The sequence below is a fragment of the Dermacentor variabilis genome, chromosome 4, assembly GCF_050947875.1.
Source record: "Dermacentor variabilis isolate Ectoservices chromosome 4, ASM5094787v1, whole genome shotgun sequence".
NCBI classification, from domain to species: domain Eukaryota; kingdom Metazoa; phylum Arthropoda; class Arachnida; order Ixodida; family Ixodidae; genus Dermacentor; species Dermacentor variabilis.
The window spans coordinates 236,785,903-236,802,517 of record NC_134571.1 but is presented as its reverse complement, the minus strand read 5'-3'; the positions used below and the strand labels follow the sequence as shown (position 1 = coordinate 236,802,517).

Here is a 16,615-nt window from a genome sequence, read left to right as displayed (position 1 = left end):
AATAGAATAAGGCCAACACTGGATTTTAGTTAACCAAAGGAACAGGCAAGTTTCATGAAGGGATACTCTACAATGGATCATATCCATGTCATCAATCAGGTAATTGAGAAATCCACAGAGTACAATCAGCATCTCTATACGGCTTTCATAGATTATGAAAAGACATTTGATTCAGTAGAGATACCATCAGTCATAGAGGCATTACCGAATCAAGAAGTACAGGCCGCTTACGTAAATATCTTGGAAAATATCTACAGAGATTCCACAGCTACCTTAATTCTTCACAAGAAAAGTAGGAAGATACCTATAAAGAAAGGGGTCAGACAAGGAGACACAATCTCTCTAAAGCTATTCACTGCGTGCTTGGAAGAAGTATTCAAGCTATTAAACTGGGAGGCTTAGAAGTAGGGATAGGCGGCGAATATCTCGGCAACCTTCGGTTTGCAGATGAGATTGTTCTGTTCAGAAACACTGGAGATGAGTTGCAACAAATGATTGAGGACCTTAACAGAGAGAGTTTAAGAGTGAGGTTGAAGATTAATATGCAGAAGACAAAGGTAATGATGATTAGATTGGCAAGAGAACAAGAGTTCAGGACCACCAGTCAGCCTCTAGAGTCAGTGAAGGAGTATGTTTGCCTAAGTCAACTAATCACAGGAAACCCTGATCAGGAGAAGAAAATTCATAGAAGAATAAAAATGGGTTGGAGCGCATACGGCAGACATTGTCAGCTCCTGACTGGAAGCTTACCATTATCATTGAAAAGGAGTGGGTACAATCAGTGCATTTTCCCAATGCTGACATATAGGGAAGAAATTTGGAGACTGACAAAGCTTGAGAACGAGTTAAGGACCGCGCAATGAGCGATGGAACGAAGAATGTTAGGCATAGTGTTAAGAGACAGAAAGAGAGTGGTTTGGATCAGAGAGCAAACGGGTATAGACAATATTCTAATTAGCATTAAGAGAAAAGAATGTTGCTGGGTAGGTCATGTAATGCATAGGTTAGATAACCGGTGAACGATTAGGGTTACAGAATGGGTGCCAAGAGAAGGGAAGTGCAGTCAAAGATGGCAGAAAACTAGGTGGGGCGATGAAACTAGGAAATTCGCAGGCGCTAGTTGGAATCGGTTGGTGCAGGATCGGTTGGCGCAGGATTGGCACAGGTAATTGGAGATTGCAGGGTGAGGCCTTCGTCCTGCAGTGGACATAAAATAGGCTGATGATGATCATGATCATGATCATATATAGAAGTGACGTAGGCTTGTACTAAACTAAACCCGCCAATAAAGACTTTTGCTAATGAATATATATATATATATATATATATATATATATATATATATATATATATATATATATATATATATATATATATATATATATTGGGACCAAACAGCTCTTTTTGAATAACCCTCGTATTACAACCCAGCAGCATTTTAAATTTACCCCTGTAACAACAGCACGAGTTCCACACTAACAGGAATTGCAAAGGCCTTTTGTTTGCAGACAGTATCTGAACCTGGAGTCACTATATGAATAAGTAATCTGATTCTGGGCCAACCCATTCAGAGAGCCAATGCAGACGCCGCTTATCATTTTCTCATTGCAAGCCTTGTCAGCATAGTCGACATTGATGTTCCCCTTCAGCTTGAAAACAGCTGCATAGTGTGCATGTCGCCCTCTGGTGAAGTGACATGAAGACACACGATGTGAGTGTTAGCTGTCCTCATGCAAATCGGAACATTCACAAACTTGTGAAGAGCTCGCCACTTGTAGTTTGAATTGGATTGGATTGTGGTTGCATGCACTCGGTTGTGGTGTGCTCAGTTGCCGTGCATTATCATCATCACCAGCTGCAACAAGCATATGATAGCCACTGCGGCAATTTAGGAAGCCGCTGCGACAATGCAGGAAAGAAAAAAATTATTATTGATGGCCGATATGGGGGGTGCGAGCATTATAGATATGGTACTGCTAAAGCTGCCTTATTGCGCCTCCTGATTACCTGGTCTTCGCCGCACCTGCTTGCACTATATGACACACACCCCTGTAGTGATTACTGTGAACAATCCTTGCACTTGATTTGCCACTCCTAGTCTGTCTGGCACTCTTAGTTCATTACCGAACTTGCTACATGTTGTTGCTGCTATGACTGGTATATGACAGATGCATTGTCTTATCTGGACAACAGACATAAAGAAACGAAAAGGAAACTAAAAACCTAATGCGTGTCGTAGCATGAAACAAGGACCAAAATCACAAGGCTCGCCCTTCACAAGACTGTCAGGAATGTCAGCTTTTTATCTGTCATTGTATTGATGCTATACTTACACAACTTTTGTGCAGCACATAATCTTTTCTGCTTTTAAGATCTCCTGAGTAGGTTGGTTGGCACTTCAAATTGAGGTCAACACCCACAATCTTGTTTGTGAATTTAATTATGTTCTCTTTTGCAAACTACTTGTTATAGTTCCAAGCCATGGCTGTGATGGAACAAAACACCAATAAACTCCACTAGCTTTTCGACAGTAACAGTTGCATTATAAACCACATTTGGTAGCTAACACTGTATTGGCTATAAATGAAGGAGATATACTTCTTCCACAACCTCTGCTTCCTTTGGAGGGCTTGTGTTTGTAGCACATTTCTTGCAACCAGTAAAATGATAACTCTAGCCAGCACTGAACTGGCAGCCAAGGAGCACCAGCTGTGATGATGTTAGCTGAGGGAGTGCCAGCTTTGTTACCAGCTCTTCTTTTTTTTCCGGACTATCCAGGCACGACTGACACCCCTGCTTGCAATGCTGGAGCCGCTCGTGCTAATGCGGATTGTGTCATCGCTCATCCTGGAGAGGAGGATCATTCTGGTCTCTGAGGACAGCAGGTGGGTGCTCGCCCTAATCATGGTGGCCGCAGATGCACTGCTTGCTGTACCTGCCACATGCTGTACTTTTGAGTTGCTGTAAGAGTGCAACCAATGAAATGGCCACTTGTTGAAAAAACCTTACTTGATGTGACATAACTTGGGGACTGTCTGAAGCACCTACTGAGGCTGAGCTCAGACCATGACTAAGAGCACGTTATACATATTTACCTGTGTAGAAATCATATTGTAGCCTACAGCTGACATCAGGCACACGTTTAGTTTCAAGACTTGTCTTTGGTTTAGTTTGGATCATTTTAGCTCAGTCAAAGAAAATTTTGCAAATGGCTACAAGTACCTGAGCTTCTTTTCAAACAGTGCGATATACTGTGAACAAACCCTGGGCAGGTAAACTGTATGTTCAATGGGCCAGCCAGTTGTCATGGTCATGCCGTGTTCAGTGGTGGAGCAGTTGCACCAAATTGCACCAAGAGTCTGCATTTTAGCAGAAAATTGTGCTGAGCCTGCATCAAAGAAGTATCAGAATGAAAGCCTTGTTCCTTTCATGCTGCCTTCCAAAACCTACAGCACGCTATCGTTATCCCGGAGGTCAACGGAGTGGCCATAGCCATGGGTACACAGTTAAACCTTGTTACAGTCGAACCCGACTATATCGAACCCGTTTACATTGAATTATTCTATATATCGAACAATTCCTGGACACGCTATAGTTACAATGAATATAGATAGCAAAAATTACGCTTACATCGAACAAAAATAGCAGCGACTCCCAATATATTGAACGTCAAGTGGCGGGAAAGTGCCCCCAGAAGTTGGCTTTCCCTCGCAATGGCAGGGAGACCCGGTTTGCGCAACTCTATCCAACCACTCTCTCTACCGTGACCGTGCTACCTTAGACGAGCCTTCAACACCCCCCTGCAAAAAATGATCCTGACCCACCCGCAGCGCTTGCTCAGACAGCCAATCAGAGTCTCTTGTGCCCTCGTCGTGCAAGATGGCAAAAGTTAGAACGACAGAGAGCTGAGCTAGTTGGTAAGGATTCATTATCCAAAAAAAGAGGTCAGGCGTGCAGGCAGGACACAAGAGTAGAGAAGTGGACAACACGAACGCCGACTATCAACTGAAGGGAGCACTGAGGCGAAAAAAGAAAGAAGGCACAAAACTCATCTGCGCATGCTCAGGAATGGTAACACCACATGTCAATCGGGTACACGTGCTGGTCTACGTGAGAGATAACTGTTAAGGCACTTAATCTCTTCCTTATGTAAAGTAATCGAAGGTTGACTCATGCATGCACTTCCACCATTATAAATATGCCATGCCTCTACCATAAGACGCGTATCTTCATTCTTATACCTGTACAGTATCGCGCGTTCATCTAACTCTGGCGTGCAGTTACAATCTTGGCAATGTAGGGAAAGATTAGAAGGCGATCCACCGGTTAACAACCTTTTATGTTCCGTTAGCCTCTGATTGATACACCGTCCCGTGTGCCCTACGTAGAACTGGCCACAGCTAAGGGGACTTTTATAAACCACACCCATACGATGGTCAGTAAACCTGTTGTTCTTATTCTGCTTAACTGGACAAATATTTGTTCTTTTTTTTCCTTTTACCTGCTTCTTTTTCCTCTGTACGGCAGCGCATATCTTACCTAGCTTATTGGGAGCAGTGAAAGCAACATTAACATCGTATCTACTTGCAACTTTTTTAAGCCTGTGCAACCCTGAATGAATGTACGGAATAGCCACTACTCTTTTCTTGCTATTAATAATGCTAATGCTAATACTAATGCTAATGTCGTGCCTTAAGTCGTCTCTCACCAGATCCTGCATGCACAAAATGAGCGTCAGTTTTAATACGCAGGTTCAGCACCTATTAGAAGCAGGTTATCCTTATGTAGCAGTGGCCACTGTGGCTGAGCGCCTAAAGAAATCAGTTTCGAGGGGGACGAACAGGATCACAGAAAGCATTAATAGCAAAAAAAGAGTAGTGGCTATTCCATACATTCATTCAGTATCGCACAGGCTTAATAAAGTTGCAAGTAGATATGATGTTAATGTTGCTTTAACTGCTCCCAATGAGCTAGGTAAGATATGTGCTGCCGTACAGAGGAAAAAGGAGCAGGTATCGGCAAGGCTTTGCGTACTTGCCGATAAAGAGCGGTTTAATTTTCTTCGTGCCACTTGCATTGCAGCAGAGCAGGACTGATATGCGAAGATGTGACTTCTTCCCTTCTTTGCACTGCTGCCCTTTTATGTGCATCGTCTGGTCTGGCAGGAGCTGATAAAAACATGCTGACTCGTTCAGAATGAAAATATTGTCTTCAAAGTACCATTCAGCCACCTCCAGAAAACAATCATTGTGCCAGGAATCTGCACGTTCCCTGTCAGCAGCCTTTTCCTCGTCTGAGACTACCTGCCAAGTTATTCCATTCCTTTGGCGGAAACAAAAAAGCTAACTTGCACTGGCATCAAACCCAGTTACTTCAAATGCATCGGCAAATTCACATGCTTTTTCTTGGAGCATTGGGCCTCGAGAATGTTTTGCAGTCTGGCATCTTTGAACTACATGAGAACAGCTTGGTTCACATTTTGAAAGTTTCCTAGTCGCAGCTGTTTCCTCGTAGGAGCAAGTTGCGATTCCCGGTGAAGCTTGACAATCTTGTCTTGGGCTTTCAAAACAGACTGTCGATGTGGCAATGCCACATTGTCTGCACACGTTGATTTGCTTTTTCCCTGCATCAATTTCCTGCAATACGTCCAGTTTGTCCTGCAGCAAAAACTGCTTTCACTTCTTCTTGGTGCCGTCGCTAGCTGCATTCGTAGTTGAATCTTGCGCGAACTTGCCAGATTGCACTGTTGTGCGTGAAGGAACAGTGTGTCGACAACGACTCAGATGGCTTGTGGGGCCCAACTGCCGAAGCAGTGGAACCTTGTCTCTCTGGAGTAAGCCTTGCTGAGGCTGATGTCCAGCACCAATCCTTGCTCGTGCCGCAGCCATTGGCTGCCGGGGCCCTTGAAGCAAACGAGAGTCCTAACGATGAGGGCGATTGGGCATGGTCTTCCCAGCGCGTCCTCAAGTTGGAGAGGGAGATTGCACTGTTGTGCGTGAAGTAACAATGTGTTGACAATGACTCAGATGGCCTGTGGGGCCCAACCACCGAAGCGGTGGAACGTTGTCTCTCTGGAGTAAGCCTTGCTGAGGCTGATGTCCAGCACCAATCCTTGCTCGTGCCTCAGCCATTGGCTGCCAGGGCCCTCGAAGCGAAAGAGAGTCCGGGGATTCGAAAATCAGACGGTTTGTTGGGTGATGATGGTCAGAGGCAGGCCACGAAAAACGTCAGCTGTCGCACAGGCAAGTTGTGCCGACATCGCAAGCCGAGAGAGGCGGCGAAGTGTGTGGCTTGGCGTAGGCTCGCGAGTTACCACACACTGCGAAGGCACGTGGTGTGAACCGCTGGCAGACTCCAGAGAGTGAGGAATGGGCCGCACAAAACGACGCAGAGGTCACAGTGGCGTCGACAGAGCTTGGTGGTCGCGGGGCATCGCTCATCGCCGCGAACGAGAACACAATCGAGATATTATCTATGGCAGGTTCCACTGAGCTGCGTCCTTCGTAGCACCTGGTTGGTCGTGCTGCGCTTGGGTGAGGACCTGGCACAGGTCAGGGTAAACCCAATCACCGAGCCAAAAGCAGGCACGTGTCTCGCCACCTTTGCATCTGGACAGCTCGGGGGATGGCAGGAATGCGACCCGAGTGAGTACGATTGAAGAAAAGCGCTTGATTTTTCTGCCCTTTAATTTACAGATCTGTTATTTGTGCACTTTTTTGTGTGTGTGATACGTGTTGCATGTCGAGCGTGTGTACCGGCTCGGCAGTTTTTTGCGCCAGTACTCACAAGGCCTAAGGGGAACAATACATTATCACATTGATTTTGAGCAGTTGATTTTAAGTCCTTTTGTTTTAGCTGGCATTTTAATTCCGCTGTGGAGTGTGCCGACTGGCTTAGGACGAGTAGGCGATGTGTGTGGCCAAGTAATTTGTGTGAGACCTTCCACGAATAGTGACCCAAACAACAACGTGATTGCGCACATGACCTTCAAGTCAGTAGGGAGCGTCTCCTTCGGGTGTGCATGCACAACTGTGTGCCAGTTTTTGGAATGCTATTAAGACAACATTCTTGTCATCAGGGTGGTGTCACAAAGTGCATGCCCGCGCCCATCTCGACACGGCCGCCATTGCCGCCGCAGCTGCAGCACCGCTTACACGGTGGTAGAGAGGCAAGCTCCCTACTTTTCCTGAGCTCGCTGGACCGGTTGGTCACGTGGGTCGCCAGAGTGTGACGAGGAACAAGCTAGCCGGGGCAAGCGGGGAGAATGGTTTGGGACACGGAGCAGCATGATCATGCAACGAGAGACAGCTGAAGATGTGGTCTGCAGGCTGAAACCCCCAAGCCAAAGTCTTCGCTGGTAGATTGACAGACGGTGCAAGTCCGTCAAGATCTTTGGCTGCAAGATACCAGCAGCCCGACACTTCTTCAGATTGGCATCTCGGCGAGCACCCCACGGATAAGCCTTGTGTTCCACTCTGCTCTCAGAACTTTCCGTCGGACTCGCATGATCGCATGTTGATTTTTGTATGTTCAGTTAGTGTAGTGTTTGCCACGTTTATGGTTGCATGTATTTTTCATTTGTGTCGCGTAATTTTTAAAAATTTTATTTCACGAGTGTTAGAAATTTCTAGATGGTGGGGCTTTGTGTCATGTCAGAGTGTGTGTTGTGTGTGACCTGCATGCCTACTGCGAAGCTTTGCACCTTCTGCTTGCAGTTTTTTTATTCTTTTGTTTTTATCATGTCACTGGCCTGATTTCATTTTATTAAATTGAGTGTGTGTTTTTACATCTCTTCCCGTCTCATTCATCTGGTCCACAGTCGATCAGGCATGGACCTTATTGCTGGTCAGCAGTCGAACCATCCATAAATGCTTGCGGGGTGGGTTTCTTGTCGCCCCATCCCCTCCGGTTCGGAGAGTGCAAGTAATCATACTCCAATCTTTGACAGATGCTGACAGCAGCATAGCTAGAGCAGGAAATGAATGCATGTTTATTGAGAGTGCGACTTATAAAGACATGAGCTAGCGCGCTGTACATAGTGCGCATCACCAATGCGCATCCTTGCTGGTACAATCACTACACGTGTCCGATACACCCTCCCTCGACGAACAAATGAAATAGATACTTAGATAAATACTTACACACATTTTCCAAAGCTTATGGCACTTGTTTAAAATCTTCATCATAATGAAGCTTCTGGGGAGGCCATACGGGAGTCTGCCATGTCTGCCTGGCATGTAGGCTGGCAAGGCCTAATGGGCCCTGCTCCTTGCTAGAATTAGCTCCGCAAGTAGTGGGATGAACAGAGAAAGTCCAATAAAATTGTCAAAAATTGGTTCCCACCTCGAAACTTCAAATCAGTCGAGTCTGGGCAACTTCACGAATCTGATGATGTGCTTGAAATTGCCGTACCTCGAAAAATTGGCCAGCGGAACATCGAAAAAGACGGAGCCGATGTGAGAGATGTGTCTGCTCCGTGCTCTTCTTCTCGATGTACAAATGTATTTAGAACTATTTATATGGGGAAAAGATAGTGGTAATCGTGCAGGTTGGTAGAAAGGTCACAGCTCCAGGACACAGTTTACATCTTCGTCTTCCTCTTGTGTGCACGGTCCTGTCCAAATGCACCGTAACAATATGGTCAGCTTCAGAAGGTTAGCAATCCTATATGCTGTGTACTACATACGCCTGATCTGACATCATATATTTTTGCATCACATGTGGGATAAGGAAATAGTGATGATTGCATACAAGCCATATGTGTGGCATTGTAGTTCGTGTTTGCTATGGATTTAATCAGTGAAAAGTAGTTACTGAATGCATTGCATATATCGGCTAAAGTGGACGTCATTATTTTGTGCGGCACAATATGTTTTAATTGTCTGTCTGAGTGTTTGTCTGAAAGATTTCAAGTTCTTTTTAGAAACATTGCCATACAATGCACCTGCACTGCAAAATAGCCTTTTTTTTTTGCTGAAAATAGAGTCCTGTTAAAAGTGCAGGAGCATTCTCTATACTTTTCTCGAAGTGAGAGATAAAAAGACTTCTTTAAGTTTCTTGTACATATTCTATTTACTTTTAATTGACTGTTGCAAAGCCCTGGTAACCCATCGATCTCTTGGTTCACTGTGCTTGGACATTACCTCATGTGTAGAAGTCGCATGTGCTCGTGCATCTGAAAGTGCGTTGGCTAAAAAGTTGTACGTCTTATTGGCACACTATTTGAAACATAATCTGGGATCCTGGCAATGCCGGATGAGTAATCAAGAAAAATGGAACAGGACAGTACTGTCCATTCATGGTTTCTCGTTTCAGTTTTCACTTTCGAATTGGACATGGTGAACAAAACAGAGGAATGGTCACTGATATCAGCATTCAGCACCGTTGCAGTCTCATATTGTAAATTGTCGGACAACACACGTGATCAATAATTGTACTGCTGTGGTTAGAAACGTGTGTTGGTGGGTTACCATGGCTTGAATAGACCTAGCTGGTAAAACAAGAAACATTCATAACAAAGACAGGAGTCTAGATCAGTCAAATCTATTTAACATCACCCTTAATGACTGTCGTACTGCTATTATTGTGCAATTAAATTATGCGGTCAAATCCTGAACAAAACTGCTGATATGAGGTTGAACGAGACCCATACATCACTGCAACAATCAAATCTCATGGCAGATTTAACTGTGATTCATAAATCTCAGTCCAGACAGGCCCACAACACTGCAGAGAAATACTTGTTGGGGGGCTAGTTGAGAGCATGTTTCCAGAAGAGGGTTATAGCGCCGAAAAAACACAACACACAGCAAGCGAGACGGGACAGGCGCAACTTCCAACTGTTTATTCACCGCATATGCGAATGAATATAAGGACAAAAAAAGATAGGTAGCAAGAACCACACATGCGCACGAGGTTTTTGCAAAAAGCGGATAAAGATAGGTGAGGTACACATGTATCTCACGCCGTGTATCTAAAAAAGCAGTTTCATTCTTATAAATGGAGATAGATGGGGTGCTAACACAATCGCTACAGTTTCTTTGAATATAGAAGACCTCCAACAGTTCACGGGCTGTCTGGTCCTTACTTCTGTTTAAAACCTTTGCTTCTTTCAGCCTTGCCACACACTTAATCTTCCTTTCTTCTCCGCAGGCTTTACAATGATGCGGCAGATGAGAACCAGTGCCATTTTTTAAATCCCGATTATGTTCCGCTAATCGGTCGTTAATACAATGGCCGGTTTGTACGATGTAGTTCTTTCCGCATGTGAGAGGTATCTGATATACGACTCCCACGGCACATTTAACAAGCGGAGCTGCATGTCTCTTTTTACAGTCAGTTTTGTTTACCTTGTTGGGATCAGTTCTAACGCACAAGCCAGCCAGTGTCTTTGGGGTGGAAAAAACCACAGGAACCTTATATTTTGTCGCTACATGCTTCAAATTGTGCGCTACCTTATAGGTGTACGGGATGACAACCGGTCTACTTTTGCTTTTGGGGGCGTCATCTTGGTCGCCATTCTTTGTACTTTCTTTTTTAAATTTTCGCAGCAAGGCTTCAGCTACTCCGGTTAAAATCGAGGTTGGAAAGCCTGCTTTTTCCTACTTCCGAATCTGGGTGTGAAAGCTTTCCTCTGCCTTATGGCAACAAGATTTCTTCAGCGACGCTTCCAGGCACATCTGAGCAATGGCGCGCTTTACTGTCTTTGAATGGGAGGAATCATAGGGCATTAGTTCTTTTTGCGCGCGAGGGCGATACATCCAGCAAAAGCTTTGGTCATTAAGGGTGATGTCAATGTCTAAAAACTGCAATCTGTTGCCTTGGGCAAGCTCGTGGGTGAAGTCCAAACCTTTTCCAATAGTTTAAAACCAGATAAAACTTCTTCCACTATTCGTGGGTAACATGAGGAAACCTGTTTCTTTAAAATAATTAAAAAATCGTCAACATATCTAAAAGCTTTCAGCACTTTGGCTTCGTCGAAAGTATCCGCCAGTGACCTGTCCATCTGCGCGAGAAAGATGTTACATAGCACTGGAGCTACGCAGGAACCAATGCAAATTCCTTTTTTCTGAACAAACAGCTGGTCTTCAAATAATACCACCGTGCAAGACAAGTAGTACTCTAACATTGCCAAGAAATTCGCAACAGAAACACCGGCAGAGTTCTGAAAGGAAATCGCCCCATTCTTTTCAATGCACGACTGTACAGCGGCTAACAACTCAGTCTGTGGGATAGAATAGAACAGATCAACAACGTCAATGGAAAACATATAACCTGAAGACTTATTGTCATTCAAAAATTTGACAACATCAAGAGAGTTCCTGCAAGAAAATGGGTCTTCGACATCTAAACCATTAAGTTGCCTTAGCAGGAAACCACTAACATGGCTCTGCCAAGCCCCTCTTTCACTCACGATACATCTGAACGGTATTCCTTCCTTATGTGTTTTCGCCGTGAAAAACGTGTGTAAGCTATTTCCTTTACAAAGCAACCTTTAGCAATTCTGTCCAAGCCAATACTTTCACACAGAGAAACCGCATTAGATTTCAGCTTTCCCAGATTAACCACAGTCTTCCGGAAATTCCTGTGCACAGCTTCATGAGCCTTCTCGTTGAACATACCAGACGGAATGATGACAAATCCGCCTTGCTTGTCCGCTTGAGTGAGTCGCAGCTTCTGGTCGACGAAGAACTTGACGACTCTTTTGGCGGTCAACTCATGTCTAGCTCCGTTGATGGGCGCGGTCCTGTTGAGGCTGTCCACGCTGTCGAGCAAGCACCTTTCCTGGTCCTCTGGGTCAGCTTTACCGGCAATCCTTCGATTCAAGGAAAGTAGCTCATGCCCTAGAATCCTAGGCTCCATGCTGTACTTCGGGCCCTTCCTAAGGACAGCAACTACATCATCCGGGATACTAGTGCCCCCCAGAACCCTGAGCGCCATGCTGCTGTCTTGGTTTCTTCTTTCAACACATTTTGATAATACCAGCAATATCTTTTTCCACAGGAATTCACTAGTTTGGGCGGCGAGCCGCCTGAAGGACTGAAGTTTCACGCCTGCAATGTTCGCAGAGTTCTCGGAAAAACATATCCATTGCAGCCTATCGTACAGAAGACGTACTTGATGCCACAGTTCCGCACGTAAAATTCTGCGTATCCTCTTGACGTGGCCAAGTGAAGGTCTGGTAGAACCAAACAGGCAAGAAATCTCGTGTGGGACTAGGCCTTTCCTTATGCAGAATCCCACCTTCCTAGCGCGGCAGGAGATGAGGGCGATATGACTGCCTAACACTGAAAGAGGCGGTGGTCTTGCAGAAGTAACACAAAGAAAGGGGCCCACTGTAGAAGAAAGGTAACTGAGTAATACTTGTTGGGGGGCTAGTTGGTACATGTTTCCAGAAGAGGGTTATAACGCCGAAAAAACATAACACACAGCAAGCGAGACGGGACAGGCGCAACTTCCAACTGTTTATTCACCGCATATGTGAATGAATATAAGGACAAAAAAAGATGGGTAGCAAGAACCACACATGCGCACGAAGTTGCGCATGTGTGGTTCTTGCCACCAAAACCAAACCACCAAAAGAGTCATCGAGTTCTTCGCCGACCAGAAGCTGCGACTCACTCAAGCGGACAAGCAAGGCGGATTTGTCATCATTCCGTCTGGTATGTTCAACGAGAAGGCGCACGAAGCTGTGCACAGGAATTTCCGGAAGACTGTGGTTAATCTGGGAAAGCTGAAATCTAATGCAGTTTCTCTGTGTGAAAGTATTGACTTGGACAGAATTGCTAAAGGTATTTGGCTTTGTAAAGGAAATAGCTTACACACGTTTTTCACGGCGAAAACACATAAGGAAGGAATACCGTTCAGATGTATCATGAGTGAAAGAGGGGCTTGGCAGAGCCATGTTAGTGGTTTCCTGCTAAGGCAACTTAATGGTTTAGATGTCGAAGACCCATTTTCTTGCAGGAACTCTCTTGATGTTGTCAAATTTTTGAATGACAATAAGTCTTCAGGTTATATGTTTTCCATTGACGTTGTTGATCTGTTCTATTCTATCCCACAGACTGAGTTATTAGCCGCTGTACAGTCGTGCATTGAAAAGAATGGGGCGATTTCCTTTCAGAACTCTGTCGGTGTTTCTGTTGCGAATTTCTTGGCAATGTTAGAGTACTACTTGTCTTGCACGGTGGTATTATTTGAAGACCAGCTGTTTGTTCAGAAAAAAGGAATTTGCATTGGTTCCTGCGTAGCTCCAGTGCTATGTAACATCTTTCTCGCGCAGATGGACAGGTCACTGGCGGATACTTTCGACGAAGCCAAAGTGCTGAAAGCTTTTAGATATGTTGACGATTTTTTAATTATTTTAAAGAAACAGGTTTCCTCATGTTACCCACGAATAGTGGAAGAAGTTTTATCTGGTTTTAAACTATTGGAAAAGGTTTGGACTTCACCCACGAGCTTGCCCAAGGCAACAGATTGCAGTTTTTAGACATTGACATCACCCTTAATGACCAAAGCTTTTGCTGGATGTATCGCCCTCGCGCGCAAAAAGAACTAATGCCCTATGATTCCTCCCATTCAAAGACAGTAAAGCGCGCCATTGCTCAGATGTGCCTGGAAGCGTCGCTGAAGAAATCTTGTTGCCATAAGGCAGAGGAAAGCTTTCACACCCAGATTCGGAAGTTGAAAAAAGCAGGCTTTCCAACCTCGATCTTAACCGGAGTAGCTGAAGCCTTGCTGCGAAAATTTAAAAAAGAAAGTACAAAGAATGGCGACCAAGATGACGCCCCCAAAAGCAAAAGTAGACCGGTTGTCATCCCGTACACCCATAAGGTAGCGCACAATTTGAAGCATGTAGCGACAAAATATAAGGTTCCTGTGGTTTTTTCCGCACCAATGAAACTGGCTGGCTTGTGCGTTAAAACTGATCCCAACGAGGTAAACAAAACTGACTGTAAAAAGAGACATGCAGCTCCGCTTGTTAAATGTGCCGTGGGAGTCGTATATCAGATACCACTCATATGCGGAAAGAACTACATCGGACAAACAAACCGGCCGTTGTATTAACGACCGATTAGCGGAACATAATTGGGATTTAAAAAATGGCACTGGTTCTCATCTGCCGCATCATTGTAAAGCCTGCGGAGAAGAAAGGAAGATTAAGTGTGTGGCAAGGCTGAAAGAAGCAAAGGTTTTAAACAGAAGTAAGGACCAGACAGCCCATGAACGGTTGGAGGCCTTCTATATTGAAAGAAACTGTAGCGATTGTGTTAGCGCGCCATCTATCTCCATTTATAAGAATGAAACTGCTTTTTTAGATACACGGGTGTGAGATACGTGTATACCTCACCTATCTTTATCCGCTTTTTGTAAAAACCTCGTGCGCATGTGTGGTTCTTGCTACCCATCTTTTTTGTCCTTATATTCTTTCGCATATGCGGTGAATAAACAGTTGGAAGTTGCGACTGTCCCATCTCGCTTGCTGTGTGTTGTGTTTTTTCAGCGCTATAACCCTCTTCTGGAAACTGCAGAGAAATGTCAATGTCAGAATGCCTTGTGCATGCAACATTCTTTTCAGTGTAAAGTGCAGCTCCCCCGTATGCAATGCTAGAATTACCAGCTGGCAATGGTTATTTAGAACAATATTTCTCGCTCCCATGGACTGCTTTGGACAAAACCAATCCAATTGTAATGTTGCGTGCAATAAATAAATAAGAATGATGAGAAAAGACGTCTGAGGAGCTGAGACTTGAACTTGAGCAAGTGCCCTCTTTTCCTATCTGGCTTAAAAGAAGCAGGAGAGAGCCCCTGTGGTGCGCACTCTGCCATGCTATCTCCTTCACTGTGCATGCGGGAAGATGGCGTCCATTAAGCCACTATCCTTCTCGGCTCACCCTCGCACCCATATCAAATGGTGCAAAAGGCGCAATCTTCTCACATGTGCACTTCTTACAAAACCCAGGCTCCTTCTGACGCGTGACGACATGGGATGATGGATGAAAGGCTTTTTCAATGTTAGCCCAGTGACAGTTTTGGTATTGTGCACTGTACCGCACAATTTATCGGGTGCTATATTTAAAGAGGCTCTTCTTAGTTCTAACTCTATTTCCAGTCCCCTTGGAATTCAAATTAATGAGATTCTACTGTATTCTTTGGTGTATTCCTTTATTACATTTATAAGTCCAAGAGTCACAAGAATGTCAAGGTAATTTGCTATACTACCTTTCTAGGTTCTTGGGAAATATCAATATTAAGGTCAACTATGAGCACCTACTGTTTTTCGTTCATGTATCGTTTGATAAAAGGGTTCAGTTCATCCCAAATAGCACTGGTATTCAAGTTTGCTGGCCTGTAAATGGCACACAATGTGCACAGGACTTTCTTTTTAGTAATAGAAATGAATGTTACTTCTCCAGAAATGAAATTAACTTTATTCCTACTGCATAACCAATCGCTGTTCACATACATAGATGCCTCCTCCTCTGCGGCTTTCCCTGCATAGCATGTATCTGTAATACCCATCCAGGCCCGTGAAGTCTATCTGGATGCTTTTTTGTTTACTTCGGTTAGTACAATCACATCAGTGATGGCTGCATCCAGCCTAACCACCAAATAAGTACATAACTTATCACATAACTGAGGTTTTTTAGCGCACGAGAAGGGACGAAAGACAGTGGCGAGACGAGGACACAGCGCTGAGTCCTCGTCTCGCCACTGTCTTTCGTCCCTTCTCGTGCGCTAAAAAACCTCAGTTATGGAATACCAACACGCCCTAACCTACGCTCTTTCAACTTCACTGTGTTTCTGATGTTTATAAGTATGCTTATTTCTTGAAGGAATATGCTTTCACTAATGTTTGCTGAAGTTGAGCATCTCATTCTCTCATGACTGCAAACAAGCCATTGAACCAACTTTTGCAGGGCATTGTAGGAATCAACCAATTATAGCTACTCCCTTGTTAGAAGAATTTTAGGCATGCAGACACTAACAGAAGAACAGGGAAATTGACAACACAAATGCTACTTTGTTGCTAAAATATTGCCATTACGCAACCAAACAAATTTAGCTTTCTGTCGTGTGAGCTTCCAACACCGCCAGAACAACCGCTTTTGATTTGGCATCATATTTTCATTCTTGAGCATGATTTTCCTTGATAACCACAGGTTTTTTATGCCCTGATCAGTGAACCTGACTGTGATAGGTGGAATCTTATCCTGTAGGACTTTGATCCTGTGGATAGCTTCCAGTGACCATCATTCTGGCGCTTCAATCTTGAGCTTGTCACTCAGATTAGTTAGGACTTGGTACGAATCCCGATTCGTAGAAATAGGTACATCATGAACTTTAACGTTCTTGTATTATAAATAATGCTGAGTGCTCTCAATATTCTGTTTTAAATTACCTAATTGAATTTTCTATTCTGACAGCCTTCTGCTTAGTTCTTCTGTTGTCTTTTTCAATGTCACTCTCCCGATTGCTTGATTTTGCCAGAAGTCGGTCATATTTAGATGCTAACGTTTGCGTTGATTTCTCAATGGCTTCTGCAGCAGTGTGTTCAAATTTGCATGCCTCCAAATCAAAAACGAGACCGATTCTTAAAAAAAAAAATGCTTAG

At 44.3% G+C, this 16,615-nt stretch overlaps 1 protein-coding gene across 11 annotated transcripts in view; it reads left to right on the top strand.

The window, feature by feature from the left end:
- The window catches only part of LOC142580219 (DENN domain-containing protein 2D-like), a 674,834-nt gene that overhangs the window by 430,270 nt on the left and 227,949 nt on the right, over positions 1 to 16,615 (top strand). For all 11 annotated transcript variants that reach the window (XR_012827652.1, XM_075691126.1, XM_075691127.1 and 8 more), the window contains one exon: positions 2,779 to 2,885. Coding sequence is in view for 10 of the 11 variants with exons in the window: in XM_075691126.1 (XP_075547241.1) it covers positions 2,779 to 2,885 (107 nt within the window). In the remaining variant the exon portion in view is untranslated. The remainder of the gene's footprint in view (positions 1 to 2,778; positions 2,886 to 16,615) is intronic.